The sequence below is a fragment of the Pan paniscus genome, chromosome 2 (genome assembly GCF_029289425.2).
Source record: "Pan paniscus chromosome 2, NHGRI_mPanPan1-v2.0_pri, whole genome shotgun sequence".
NCBI lineage: Eukaryota > Metazoa > Chordata > Mammalia > Primates > Hominidae > Pan > Pan paniscus.
Window position 1 is genome coordinate 193,363,736 of NC_085926.1, and position 14,816 is coordinate 193,378,551.

The 14,816-nt window shown below is 41.7% G+C and overlaps 1 protein-coding gene across 11 annotated transcripts in view; it reads right to left on the reverse strand.

The window, feature by feature from the left end:
* The window catches only part of ACAP2 (ArfGAP with coiled-coil, ankyrin repeat and PH domains 2), a 172,935-nt gene extending 159,297 nt beyond the window's left edge, over positions 1-13,638 (reverse strand). For 3 of the 11 annotated variants that reach the window (XR_010111485.1, XR_010111486.1, XM_008959794.5), the window contains exon 1: positions 13,145-13,498. Coding sequence is in view for 8 of the 11 variants with exons in the window: in XM_008959794.5 (XP_008958042.1) it covers positions 13,145-13,197 (53 nt within the window). In the remaining 3 variants the exon portion in view is untranslated. Of the gene's footprint in view, positions 1-13,144 lie in introns of all 11 variants that reach the window. The other 8 variants (XM_055111004.2, XM_055111003.2, XM_055111002.2 and 5 more) reach the window with 6 other exon arrangements.
* Positions 13,639-14,816: the final 1,178 nt, after the last annotated feature.

Sequence of the window (14,816 nt, forward strand, 5' to 3'; positions counted from 1 at the left end):
CTTTTTAATTTCTTTTCTTTGGGTGCTTCTACTTTAGGTTTCATATTTAAGAAACCATTGCCTGTGGTCACAAAAATTTAATCTTATGTTTTCTCCTCAGAGATTTATAGTTTTAGGTCTTCCATTTAGATCTATGATCCATTTTGGGTTAAGTTTTGCCTATGGCACAAGGGAGAGTAAGTATAACAGAAACATAGATGAAACAAGAATTACACAATTGGTATTTGCTTAAACTGGATAATGAGGGGTCATTAATATTATTGTTTAATTTGTATATACTTGAAATTTTCTATAATCAAAAAATTAAGTGCAAAATGCCAGGAAAGCAACAAATTCAGGTTAGAAAGGAAGATGAAAAAGTATGAAAAGGACAGGTCGAAAACAGTCCATGGATGACTGCCTAATGTTCTCTAATGATTTGTTTCTGCCAAGATGATCTGCCGGGATTTCTTATCTACAGATTATCGGGGAGGGAATTTACTTGATAAAGAAGAGACACAATCTTCTAAGGTGATAAAGGACACAAAATAAATCCTACATAAGCTATGAAGCTTATTTGATGGATGTTTGATGTTATTAATTATTGTTACTTTTTTCTGATGTGATAATGGTGTGTAGTTATATAATTTTTTTAAAGTGTATATATTTTCAGAGACATACACATACATACTGATGGAATTCTATACTCTCTGAGATTTGCTTCAAAAATCATATGGGGAGGCCAGGAGCAGTGGCTCACACCTGTAATCCCAGCACTTTGGGAGGCCGAGGTAGGCAGATCACTTGAGGTCAGAAGTTCGAGACCATCCTGGCCAACATGGCGAAACCTCATCTGTACTAAAAATACAAAAATTAGCTGGGCATAGTGGTTCACGCCTATAATCCCAGCTACTCGGGAGGCTGAGGCAGAAGAATCACTTGAATCCGGGAGGCAGAGGTTGCAGTGAGCCGAGATTGCACCACTGCACTCCAGCCTGGGTGACAGAGTGTGACCCTGTCTCAATTGAAAAAAAAAAAAAAAATCATATGGGGAAACAAGGGGCTGGGGTTTAAAGATCACCATGCATTGATAACTGTTAAGTCAAAGTGAAAGAAATATGGAGGCTCAACATGTATTTTCTATTCTACCTATGCGTTTGATTATAAATGTTCTACGCTTCAAACCTTTTTCAGTAACAGCTATATTGAGATATAATTCACAACATAAATTCACCATTTAAAAATACAGTTTAGTGGGTTTTAGTATATTTAGAGTTCTACAACCATTACCACTAACTCCAGAAAATCTTCATCACTCCCAAAAGAAACCCCATATCCATTAGCAACCACTAATTGCATTTCCCTCACCCTCCAACCCCTAGAAATCATTAATCTATTTTGGCTCTACAAATTTGCCTATTCTGGACATTTCACATAAAATTATATAATATATGGCTTTTGTGTTTGGCTTATTTCATTTAGTAAAATGTTTCCAAGGTTCATCCATATTATGACATATAACAGTATTTCATTCCATTTGACAGCTGAATACCTTAATTCCATTTGTATAGATACTTCATATCTTATTTATCCATGTACAGACACAGGTTGTTTCACTTTTTGGCAGTGAATAATGCTCCTATGAACATTCTTGTACAAAGTTTTGTGGGTATATATCTTCATTTCTCTTGGGTATACACCTAGAAGTGGAATGGCTGGCTAGAACTCATATGGTAACTCTATGTTTAACTTTTTTTTTTTTCCCCAAGACAGAGTCTCGCTCTGTCACCCAGGCTGGAGTGCAGTGGCGTGATCTCGGCTCACTGCAAGCTCCACCTCCTGGGTTCACGCCATTCTCCTGCCTCAGCCTCCCGAGTAGCTGGGACTACAGGTACATGCCACCATGTCCGACTAATTTTTTTTTTTTTTTGTATTTTTAGTAGAGATGGGGTTTCACTATGTTTGGCAGGATGGTCTCGATCTCCTGACCTCATGATACACCCGTCTCGGCCTCCCAAAGTGCTGGGATTACAGGCATGAGGCACCGCACCCGGCCTCTATGTTTAACTTCTTATCTTAGGAACTTCCAAACTCTTCCAATGTGGCTCACCATTTTACATTCCCACTGGCAGTGCATGAGGGTTCTAACAGCTCCACATTCTTCCCAACGCTGGTTATTATCTGTCTTTTCCAGTATAGCCATCCTAGTGGGTATGAAGTGGTATTTCACCATGATTTTATTTGTATTTATATGCATTGCTGGTTAATGATGTTGAGCATATTTTCATGTGCTTATTGACCATTTGGGTATGTTCTTTGAAGAAATACTTACTCAAATCTTTTGCCCATTCTTTAATTCGATTATTTGTCCTTCGAGTTGCAGAGCTTTATATTCTCTAGATACAAATCCCTTAACAGGTATAATTTGCAAATATTTTCTCCCATTTTGTGCATGACTCTTAATGTTCTGTGTCCTTTGAAGCATGAAAGTTTTTAATTTTAATGAAATTCAATTTATCAATCTTTTCTTGGGTTCCCTGTACTTTAGATTTCATATCTAAGAAACCATTGCCTAATTCAAGGTCACAAAGATTTAATTCTATGTTTTCTCCTAAGAGCTTTATAGTTTTAGGTCTTCCATGCAGGCCTGTGATCTATTTTGGGTTAATTTTTGCCTATGGCATAAGATAGGGCTCCAACTTCATACTTTCACATGTGGATATTCAGTTGTCTTTGCACCATTTGTTCAAAAGACTATTCTTTCACGCATTGAATTGTCTGGGTACCTCTGTTAAAACTGGCTCACCATAAATGCAAGGCTTTGTTTCTGGACTCTTCAATTCTATTTCACTGATCTATATGTCTATCCTTATGCCAGTACTACACCGTCTTCATTACAATCACTTTGTAGTAACTTTTGAAATTGGAAATTGAATCCTCCAACTTTGTTCTTTTTCAAGATTGTTTTGGCTGTTCTGGGTTACTTATATTTCCACATGAATTTTAGGATCAGCTTGACAATTTCTTCAAAGAAACCGGTTGGAATTTTAATAGAGATTGCATTTAGTTTGTAGATCAATTTGGGGAATATTGCCATCTTAACAATATTCAGCCTTCTGATCCATGAACATGGGATGTATTTCCATTTATTCAGGTCTTTAATGTCTTTCAATGGTGTTTTCAGTGTACTGTCTTCTAAGTACTTTCCTCTTTTTGATGCCACTGTAGACAGATTGGTTTTCTTTGTTAGTATACAGAAATACAAATAATTTTTGTACATTGATCTTATATACTACATCCTAGCTGAACTTACTAGTTATAACTGATCTTTGTGGATTCCTTAGCATTTTCTATATACCTTCATCCCTTGGTATCCATAGGACATTGGTTCCAGGACTCCCCCTGCCCACCCCCTGCACTACCCACTAATACCAAAATCCACGGATGCTCAAGTCTGTATATAAAATAGCACTGTATTTGCAAATAACCTTCATACATCATCTTATATACTTTAAATCATCTCTAGATTATTTCTAATACCTAATGCAATGTAAATGTTATGTGTAAATAGTTGTTATACTATTTATTTGTACTTTAATTATCATTATTTTTTATTGTTTTTTTCCCAAAATATTCTCAATCCATGATTGACTGACTCACAAAAGTGGAACCCATAGATACAAAGGCTGATTGTACAAGACTTATTATCTAAAAATATAGTTTTACTATTTCTTTTCCTATATGGATGCCTTTAATTTCTCTTTCCAGCCTAACTGCTCTGGCTCTATCCTCTGCTACAGTGTTGAACAGAAGTGGTGACAGGCTTCTTGCTCCTTATGTTAGGGGAAAGCTTTTTAGTCCTTCACCACTAAATATGATGTTAGCTGAGGGTGTTTTAAAGATGGCCGTTATCAAATTAGGATCAAGTTAGGAAATTTTCTATTTTTAGTTTTTTGAATAGTTTTATCATGAGTGTTAGATTTTGTCAAATGCTTTTTCTGCATCTATTGAGATGATTGTGTTGTTTTAATACTTTACCCTATTATTATAGTATATTGCATTGATTGATTTTTGTATATTAAATCAACTTTGCATTCCTGGGATAACTATGACTTGGTCATGGTGTACAATCCTTTTTATATGGTGCTTTATTCAGTTTGCTAGTACTTTTGTCAAAGATTTTTGTATCTGCATTCATAAGGAATACTGGTCTGTAGGGTTTGTTTGCTTTGTTTTTGGTAGGTTTGTTTCATTTTTGTTTTGAGACTAGGTCTCACTCTGTCACACAGGCTGAGTGCAGTGGCACGATCACAGCTCACCAAAGCCTCAACTACCCAGGCTCAAGTGGTCCTCCTGCCTCAGCCTCCTGAGGAGCTGGGACTATAGGCATGTACCACCACACACAACTAATTTTTAATTTTTTTATAGAGACAAGGTCTCACTATGTTGCCCAGACTGATCTTGAACTCCTGGACGCAAGCAATCCTCCCACTGTGGCCTCCCAAAGTGCTGGGATTACAGGAATGAACCGCCATGTTTGGCCTGGTTTTGTTTTTTTCTTTTTTGAGACAGGATCTTGCTCTGTCACCCAGGCTGGAGTGCAGTGGCGCAAATACAGCTCACTGTAGCCTCAACATTCTGGGCTCAAGCAATCCTCCCATCTCAGCCTCTCAAGTAGTTGGAACCACAGACGCATGCTATCACACTTAGCTAATTTTTTTTGTTTGGTTTGGTCTGGTAGAGACAGGGTCTCCCTGTGTTGCCCAGACTAAACCCCCGGGCTCAGGCAATCCTCCTGCCTCGGCCTCCCAAAGTGCTGGGAATATAGGCATAAGCCGTTGTGCCCAGCTGGTCTGTAGGGTTTTTTTGTGATACATCACCTGGCTTTGGTAGCAGGATAACAATGGACTAATGATTAGGAATGTCGATGCTTTGAAAAGTGATGTCTCCTCTTCTATTTCTTAAAGAAGTGTGAATGAATGTCAGTAATTCATCTTTAAACACTTGATAGAATTCACCAGTGAAGTCATCTTGGCCTGTGCTTTTCTTTTTGGGAAACTTTCTGAATATCAATTAAATCTCTATTTTTTATAGGTCTGTTCAGATTTTCTGTTTCTTCTTGAGTCGGTTTCAGTAGTTTGTGTCTTTCTTGAAATATATTCTTCTAAGTTAATGTCATCAATTATCTGTAGTATTTCCTCATAATCCTTTTTATTTCTGTAAATTGGTAGTGATGTGCCCTCTTTCACTCTTGAATGAAGTAATCTGAGTCACTGCCCTTTTTTCTTGGTCACTCTAACTAAAGATGTGTCCATTTTGTTAGGCTTTTCAAAGAACCACCTTTTGGTTTCAATTATTTTTCTCAATTGTTCTCTTCCCTATTTTCTCTTATTTCTGCTCTACCTTTTTTAGTTTCTTCCCTTTCGCTGCTTTGAGATTTGCTTACTCTTCTTTTTCTAGTTTGTTGGGGTGAAAATTAGGTTACTATTTTGAGATCTCTTTTTTTTTAAGACAGAGTCTCACTCTGTTGCCCAGGCTGAAGTGCAGTGGCATACTCTTGGCTCACTGCAACCTCTGCCCCCCGGGTTCAAGTGATTCTCCTGCCTCAGCCTCCAGAGTAGCTGGGATTACAGGTGTGTGCCACCATGCCCAGCTAATTTTTGTATTTTTAGTAGAGATGGGGTTTCACCATGTTGGTCTCTCAATCTCCTGATGGTGGACCTCGTGATCCACCTACCTCGGCCTCCCAAAGTGCTGGGATTACAGGCAAAAGCCACTGCAACCGGCCTCTTTTTTTTTAATATTAGTGTTTGCAGGTATAAATTTCTCTCTAAGCAGTGCTTTAGCTGCATCCCATAAGTTTGGCGTGTTCTATTTTTGTTTTCATTCATCTGAAAGTATTTCTTCATTTTGCTTGTGACTTCTTTGATCCATTGTTTACTTAGAAGTGTACTGCTAATTTCTACATATTTGTGAATTTTTCAGATTTCCTTGTTATTGATTTCAAATTTTATCCCCTTATGGTCAGAAAATATTTTGTATGATTTCAATACTTTAAAATTTATTGAGGCTTGTTTAATGGCCTAACATCATACTCTATGCTGGAGGATACTTCATGTAAACTCGAGAAGAATGTGAATTCTGCTGCTGCTGTATGAAGTGTTCTATAGATAACTAGTAAGTCTTCTTGGTTTATAGCACTGTTCACATCTTCTATTTCCTTATTAATCATCTGCCTGGTTGTTCCACCCATTATTGGAAGTATTTATATCTCAAAATATGATTGCTGAATTGTCTATTTCTGCCTGCAATGCTGTCAGTTTTTGTTTCGTGTATTTTGGAGCTCAGCTAAGTGAATATATATTTATAGTCATTATGTCTTTCTTATGGATTGACCCTTTTATTTTTATACACATACACACACACAGATATATATACATATATACATATATATATACATATATATGTATATATATATATATTTTTTTTTTTGGAGACAAAGTCCCACTGTCACCCAGGCTGGAGTGCAGTGGCACGATCTCAGCTCACTGCAACCTCCACCTCTCCCAGGCTCAAGTGATCCTCCCACCTCAGCCTCCTGAGTAGCTGGGACCACAGACATGTGCCACCATGCCCAGCCAACGGTTTTTTTGTATTGTGGGTAGAGACAGGGTTTCATCATGTTGCCCAGCCTGGTCTCGAACTCCTGAGATCAAGCGATCTGCCCACCTCAGCCTCCCAAAGTGCTGGGATTACAGGAGTGAGCCACCATGCCCAGCCCTCTTATTATACTTGCCTGTAATAATTTTTGTCTTAAAGTCTATTTTATCTGATATTAGCACAGCCACTCCACCTCTCTTTTGGGTACTGTTTGCATGGTTTGTCTTTTACTTTCAACCTATTTATGTCCTTAAATCTAAAGTATGTCTCTTCCTAAATACCATATAGTTGAATCATCCCTGAAATTTTAATAAGGCCAAATAATAAAAAGTTTTAAATAAATAAGGCCAAAATACATAGAAAGACATACCCTCTTCTGAAATTGAAGAAAAAAGTACTGTAAAGACTAAATATGTAAAACATATAACAAGAGGAAATTTGTTCTCCCACACATCACAAAAGGGGTGTGCGATTCATTTTAAATCAATGAAGAATGAATTTTTTTTAAAGGTGTTAGAACAAGTGGTTTTCATTAGGAAGAAAATAAAATTAGATTATCTGCTACAATCAAAACTAAGACCCAGTTGCATTACATGAAACTTAAAATCACTATAAAATGACAGAAAAATATAATGGGGTAGGGAAACTTTGCTAGGCAATAAACAAATCCAGCTTTTAAATTTCTATATGATAAAAGACACCATAATGCAAATTTAACTGACACAATATTTAATAATTTTTTTTAAAGAGACAGGGTCTTGCTCTGTCTTCCAAGGTGGAGTACAGTGGCATGACCATAGCTCACTGTAACCTCAAACTCCAGGGCATCACAATCCTCCTGCCTCAGCCTCCTGAGTAGCTGGGACTACAGGCGTGGGCCACATTTGGCTAATTTTTTTTTTTTTGTAAAGACAGGGTCTCACTCTGTTGCCTAGGTTGATTTCAAACTCCTGGCCTCAAGTGATCCTCCCTCCTCAGCCTCCCAAACTGTTGAGATTATAGCATAAGCTACCGCACCCAGCCTAACAAATGAAATTAAAGCCTTTGGCTTAACATATAGAGTAAATGAGTGAATTCTCTTCCAGGACCACCATGTGAAAGTTCACCATTAAGAAAGTCAATTACTAGCAAAAGTAGTAACTATTTTTAAAAAGTCAATTAATATATCAAAATGTCCAGTTGCAGATTTTTCCGGATTTTTTAAAACATTTTTGAGTCTGGTCGAGGTGGCTTACAGCTGTAATCCCAGTATTTTGGGAGGCCGAAGCCGGTGGATCACAAGGTCAGGAGTTCAAGACCAGCCTGGCCAACATGGTGAAACCCCGTCTCCACTAAAAATATAAAAAATTAGCCAGGTGTGGTGGCAGGCACCTGTAATCCCAGCTACTCGGGAGGCTGAGGCAGGAGAATCACCTGAACCAGGGAGGTGGAGGTTGCAGTGAGTGGAGATTGCACCACTGCACTCCAGCCTGGGTGACAGTGTGAGACTCTGTCTCAAAAAAAAAAAAAAAGCAAAAAAAAAAAACCACATTTTTAAAATGAGGATAAGTCCTACTTTACATGCTTTTTTTTTTTTTTTTTTTAATTAAAATTAGAGACAAGGTCTCTATGTTGCCCAGGCTGGTCTCAAGCAATCCTTCCACCTCGACCTCACAAAGTGCTGGGATTACAAATATAAGCCATTGCGCCCCACCTGCAAGAATTTTTTTTTCTTTTTTTTTTTTTGAGATGGAGTCTCGCTCTATCCCCCAAGCTGGAGTGCAGTGGCGCAATCTCAGCTCACTGCAACCTCTGCCTCCCAGGTTCAAGCAATTCTCCTGCCTCAGCCTCCCGAGTAGCTGGGATTACAGGTGCCCACCACCACGCCCACCTAATTTTTTTGTATTTTTAGTAGAGATGGTGTTTCACCATGCTGGCCAGGCTGGTTTCGAACTCCTGACCTCAACTGATCCGCCCACCTCAGCCTCCCAAAGTGCTAGGATTACAGGTGTGAGCCACCACGCCCAGTCAGGATTCCTGTATTTTGGTTCATAATAAAATTACTTTATAATTCCATTCTACTGCTTCTGAGATTAAAAAAAAAAAAATTTCCCCTTAGCCCTTACCCACTGTATTAACAGGCAGTTGCTAACAGTTTATTATAAAGATGGAAGGCAAAGGAAGGAGACAAGATTGGCACCAATCCAGACTTAATAGCAACACATAACTGAGGTGTATTTAGTAGTCATATTTTATTCCAATGTCTTTTGCCCATTAAAACCTTTCACCTGACTGGGCATGGTGACTCATACCTGTAATCCCAGCTACTCAGGAGGCTGAGGCAGGAGAATCACCTGAGTCCAGGAGTTGGAGAACAGCCTGGATAACAAGTAAGACTCTGTCTCTCAAACATAATTCACCCACAAACACCCTTTTTTTAAAAAAAGTTATTCTAAGTTACTGAACAAGAATCATATCTAGCCGGGCATGGTGGCTTATGCCTGTAATCCCAACACTTTGGGAGGCTGAGGCGGGCGGATCACCTGAGGTCAGGAGTTCGAGACCAGCCTGGCTAACATGGTGAAACTCCGTTTCTACTAAAAATACAAAAAATTAGCCAGGCGTGGAGGTGCGCGCCTATAATCCCAGTTACTCGGGAGGCTGAGGCAGGAGAACTGCTTGAACCCAAGAGCCGGGGGGTGCAGTGAGCTGACATCGTGCCACTGCACTCCAGCTTGGGCAATAAGAGCAGAACTCTGTCTCAAAAAAAAAAGCAGGAAAAAAAAAAAGAAAAGAATCATATCTGAAATAGAATCTAAAAATGAAAAACCTGCAGGATGGTGTATGATAGACACTGTTAAAGGATAAAAATAAATTATCAGATAAAAACTAAAGCATACCAAGGCTAAGGCCTTTTTTTTTTTTTTTTTTTTTTTTTGAGACGGAGTCTCGCTCTGTCGCCCAGGCTGGAGTGCAGTGGTGCGATCTCGGCTCACTGCAGCCTTGACCTCCTGCCTCAACAATCCTCCTGCCTCAGCTTCCCATGTAGCTGGAATCACAGGTGCACGCCACCATGCCCAACTAATTTTTTTATTTTTGTAGAGACGGTGTCTCACTTTGTTGCCCAGGCTGGTCTCAAACTCCTGGCCTCAAGCGATCCTCTTGTCTCAGCCTTCCAAACTGCTGGGATTACAGGCGTGAACCACTGCACCTGGCCACAATATTTTTATACTTGAACACTGCTGACAAAAATCTTTCATAATTCAGAAAGATGTTTATTTATTCAATTTATTTATTCTACTTTTTATTTCAAATAGATATTCACTTCCTAAGTAAAACAGAATACATTTTGGGTTTTTTTGTTTTTTTTGTTTTTTTTTGAGACAGTCTTGCTCTGTTGCCCAGGCTGGAGTACAGTGGCACAATCTCAGCTCACTACAGCCTCTGCCTCCCGGGTTCAAGTGTTCTCATGCCTCAGTCTCCCAAGTAGCTGGGATTACAGGTGCACACTACCACACCCGGCTAATTTTTGTATTTTTAGTAGAGATGGGGTTTTACCATGTTGGCCAGGCTGGTGTCAAACTCCTGATCTTAAGTGATCTGCCGGCCTCCACCTCCCAAAGTGCTGGGATTACAGATGTGAGCCACAGTGTTCAGCCCAAGAGTATGTTTAAAAGAAAAGCAGTATTTTTACGGAGGTTTTGTAAAATTGTAAAGACCTACTACATGCAACTACACACAATTAAGGGCCCAAACAAATTCCAACTTCAACATATTTTGGCCAAAATGCAAAATTTCCACTCAAAAAAAAGTATACTTAGGCACTTTACATTCCTGTAGATTTTTAGATGAACAAGGTTTTTAGATTTTAGATGAACAAGATTTTGACCTTTAAGCTGATTTTAAACTGGTATTTAAAAAACCAAAAAGGGAACCCAAAATTATACAACGAAATGTGCCCTCCAATCCAAAACAAAAAAAAAATGTTCACTGGGATGTAAAAGTAACCATTGACTATTCAAATTACAAAAGACAATGTTGCAAATGCAACATCCTTCTCCCTATTTCAACCAGTCCCCTTGTATTCTCCTCATTGATTTAACAGGAAAATAGATGTTTAAAGCTTGAACAGTGGTGAAATTTTCATCAGCAAGATGTGCCTTTTGCATTAATTCTACAGCACCAAGACAGTTATGTGCACACACTAGACTTAAATGCCACAAGATTCATTTATGAATGAAGACACGTATTAGTTTAAAGACAGCCCAATAGATCAGGACACAAGTGCAGCTGCCTTACTATCAAAAAACAAGCCCAGGCCTCACAAGCTTTTTATTTTGATACAAGTTTCACTATCACTCAACATACACAACACTCTCAAAAGTAAAGCTCTTCTTATACATACAACATGTGAATGAAGACTTCTCAAATATTCTTTTCAAATGCTATACAGATCCTCATAGTAATAGGATTATGGAAAAACCATAAAAAATTAAGAATATGAATAATGAAACTTCTATTTCTCGGCAGTCTTCCCTCTATTGCAAATCTAATTTGTCCCCAAAATGTATATAAGATGTTGAAGTTATTGAAATTTTGGCATCTCTTCCCAATTTGCAGCTAACAATAATTGGAATATGGGAAACAACTCCTGAAAACCTGTAATATTTTAATTAACATAGAATTTATGTTACAATCAAGTTTAACAAAAGTTCACTATAATATTCCCTACAACTTAATCAGTATCTTGCCCTCTCATTTTATATTCAATGATTTCTTTATTTCAAAAACAAAGACATCACATGGTTTGTGACCAACCCCAGTAGCTAGAAGTATTTCCAAATCACTTCTCTCAACTTAAAAAAAAAAAAATTAATGTGAAACAAAGGGAGCTCAAAGCTACATCTTCTAAGGGGAAAATGCTGTGTTTCTTTCACTTAAAAATAAATAGCTGAGTCATAGTAACAAAATTTCACAAAAAGCTGAACTTTCTAAGGTGCACTTTAAAAATTACTCCACTTGCCATGCTGTCCTGGAAACCAACCTGCACGCCTGTCCTAGGAAATCTATTTGTGTCTCTTGAGTCCTTCAATAATGCAGAACATAAAAGTTTCAAAAATGAATCGCAACAACAGCTATCAAAGGAAGTGGGTTTTTTTAAATAATAGCCCTAGGCTCCAATAAAATTAATACCCAAAAATCATCAAAGGGCAAACGCAAAAAGCGTTCTTAAATTTTCTCTAAGTAGCAGTTCCTTGGTTTTACAATTCTTTTCTTTTTCGCTGAAAGGAGAATAAGAAATCCAATTAACAGTGTTAAGGATGAGAACAGTTAGTTCCCAGGCAGAGGATGCAATTTACAATCCAGGCTTGGCCCAGACATTAGCGGGCACACACACGCCAATGCTCAGAGGAAGCTTCAAGAAATGTCACTATCTAACGGAAGTGTTAAGGCCTTATATTTGTAAGGACTATGACCAGCCCTGTAAATAAATACACTGTAAAACGCAACCTAGAAAAACTGCATTGTCCAAAACAACTCAAGACTTTCCTACCATACTCAAAACAGAAAGAACCTGTGTCCTGGACGGCCTCAGGACGACCGCCTCTCACATAGAGAGAAGGGCAGCCCATGTGAATCGGAGTGCCCCCATGTCAACTCTGTGACAGATCCACTGGGAGCATCCGACTGTGATCCGAGCCCTCCTGGGCAGAGGCTGCTGGAAGAGGAACACACAGGCAATCTTCACGGCCCTCCTACTTCCGTTCTCAAAACAGAAATGCACTTTTCTGCTAGTCCTCCGCCCTCAGCCCGGTACCTCTCGACAGCTGTGCCCCCTTCAACGAGCTTAAGTGGAAAGAAAAGCGGTAGTCACCAACTAGGGTCCACGGAATGCGGTTGATCACAGCGCTTCCCCCCGCGATTCCCGCACGCATCCACCGCGGGCGCCCTCCGGAGAGTCGCTCTGGCCGGGGGCACCGCGAAGCAGAAGTCGGCGTCCCAGTTCGCCCCCTACTCTCTCCTCCGCGGGGAAGGGGGGCAGAAAAGCGCAAAGAGGAACTAAATGAACTGCAAGAGGATGCCCTGAAAGCTCCCTCAAAGAGGGGGTGGGGAGGGGGTGGAAACCAAGAAGGGGCGGAAGGAAGGGGGAAGGAAGAGCAGCCAGAGGAGGAAGGGGGCGAGAGCGAGCGCCCGCGAAGGGGACGGGACTTCGGGAGCGCGGCTGCACCCCATTTCCCCCAGCGGGAGAGGGTGCGCCGGCCTTCGGGGCGCTCCGCCCCGGCAGAGGGCAAGGAAAGAAATGAGAGGCGACGTCCCCGTCCCCGTCCCCGCCACTTCGTCGCCCCTCGGGAGGGCTCGGTGGGGACTGCAGTGCCCTCGCAGGGTGGGAAACGGCGGCAACGGCCGCTCGCCCCGTCGGAAGGAGCGGACGGAGGGGCCTCCTCAGGGTGCGCGGGCCCGGCTTTCACGCCCCCAGCGCCGGGAAGGCAGCTCCGCGGTGACGCCGGGCGGCCGTGCCGGTTACCTGAAGCGGGGCGAGTCCTTCAGACACTCCTCGAAATCCACAGTCATCTTCATCCTGCCTCCGCCTCGCAGGCGGCGCTGGCAAAGCCGAGGGGGCCGCGGGAGCGGCCGCGCTGGGGACGCAGACGGCTACGCGGGCGCACGGCCGCGACTAGCGTTGCGCGGAGCTGCGAAGGGCGCCTCGCCCGCTGGTCATAGCAGCCGCGAAGACGGCGACGACTAGTCAGGCCCCAGTCCGGCCCCTCTTCCTCCCGCCCCAAGTAGAGCGCTGGCCGCAGGGAAACGGCCGGGGAGTGACAGCAGCGGCCAGCCAGCCACGAACCTGGCGGCCAAGGGGCGGGGCATCCGGCAGCACCGCCTGCGGGCGCCCGGGCAACGGGTCTGAGCGACGGCACCCCGAGCCAATGAGCAGCGCGACCGTGGGCACCTCCTTGCCACAACCGCCCCCGAGGGCCAACCGGGATGCGCGGGCGTCGCTAGGCGGGACGCACCGGTTGCTGGGAGGCCGGCAGCTGAGGCTCCTTGGGAAGGAAGTCACGTGGCTGCGGCCGCGCTTCCCTCCGAGCCCCCGCCTCTTCTCCTGCTCCCCGAGCCCCGCCCTGCTGAGCTGCCAGCCCAGAGGAGCAGCCTCCTGCAGGTCTGAGGAAGGAAATTTGCTTTTCAAAGCAGATTGGCAGAAATCTGAAGAGGTTAGAGGCAGAAATTATAAAAGGAAGAGATAGGCTAAGCCAACTATTCCTTTCAGTTTAGAGAAACTGAGGCCAGGAGAGGAGCGAGGATAACTTTAGTGATAAAATCCATCTTTCATGTATTTGTTCCATAGCTTCATAATCTGGAAATTGCTCCCATGTACATCTTCTCATATAGCCAGAGACCACTTCCTGAAGGAGCTGCCTTTTGGGTTGGACATAGAAAGATTTCGGCAGGTATGGGAGGTAGGGTGCTTCGTGTGGAGGAACTCCCCGCAAAACTGCAGAAAGCATTCCCCCTCACTGACACTTTGCTCCTGGTGGTTCTCACTGTTCTGCCATGGTGGGGTTCTGAAGACCAGGCTCATCGTACTCACCTTGCAACACCTGCCCCTCTAATCCACACTTTTTCTAGAAGCACTTTAAGATACTTATCATCTGATCCTCACGGCAGGTATTTACCATACTCCTTGATTTTAAGATGCCATTGATCGTAAAAAGTACAAAGATGTCTTATATGTAATGAGTAATTTTTAAGCCAACCTAAAAAACACGGGCGTATCTATAAAAATGAATATGCAGGGTGTTCTAACAGCATAGTGGCTCTGAGTGAGAATCTGGAGGCAAACTTCCTGGATTTAGGTCCCAGCTTTCTCACTTTAAAATGAACATAACACACAGATCTGATGAAGTTGTCCGGTTAACACAGTGCCACATATCGATCGTTCAGTAAATGTTGGCTATTTTAATTGTACCATTTGCCTCTTCAGTACTATAATCAAAGGGCTTAAGTCTAAGTTCTCTCACTTTCACTGTCTGAAGTTTTTGTTTGTCTCAAAAACAAACAATTTCGTTCCGTTCCCCAGGCTGGTCTCAAACTCATGGCCTCAAGTGATCCTTCTGTCTCAGCCTCCCAAAATGCTGAGATTACAGGTGTGAGCCACACACCCAGCCTTCTAAAGTCTTAATATAACTTTCTGACCG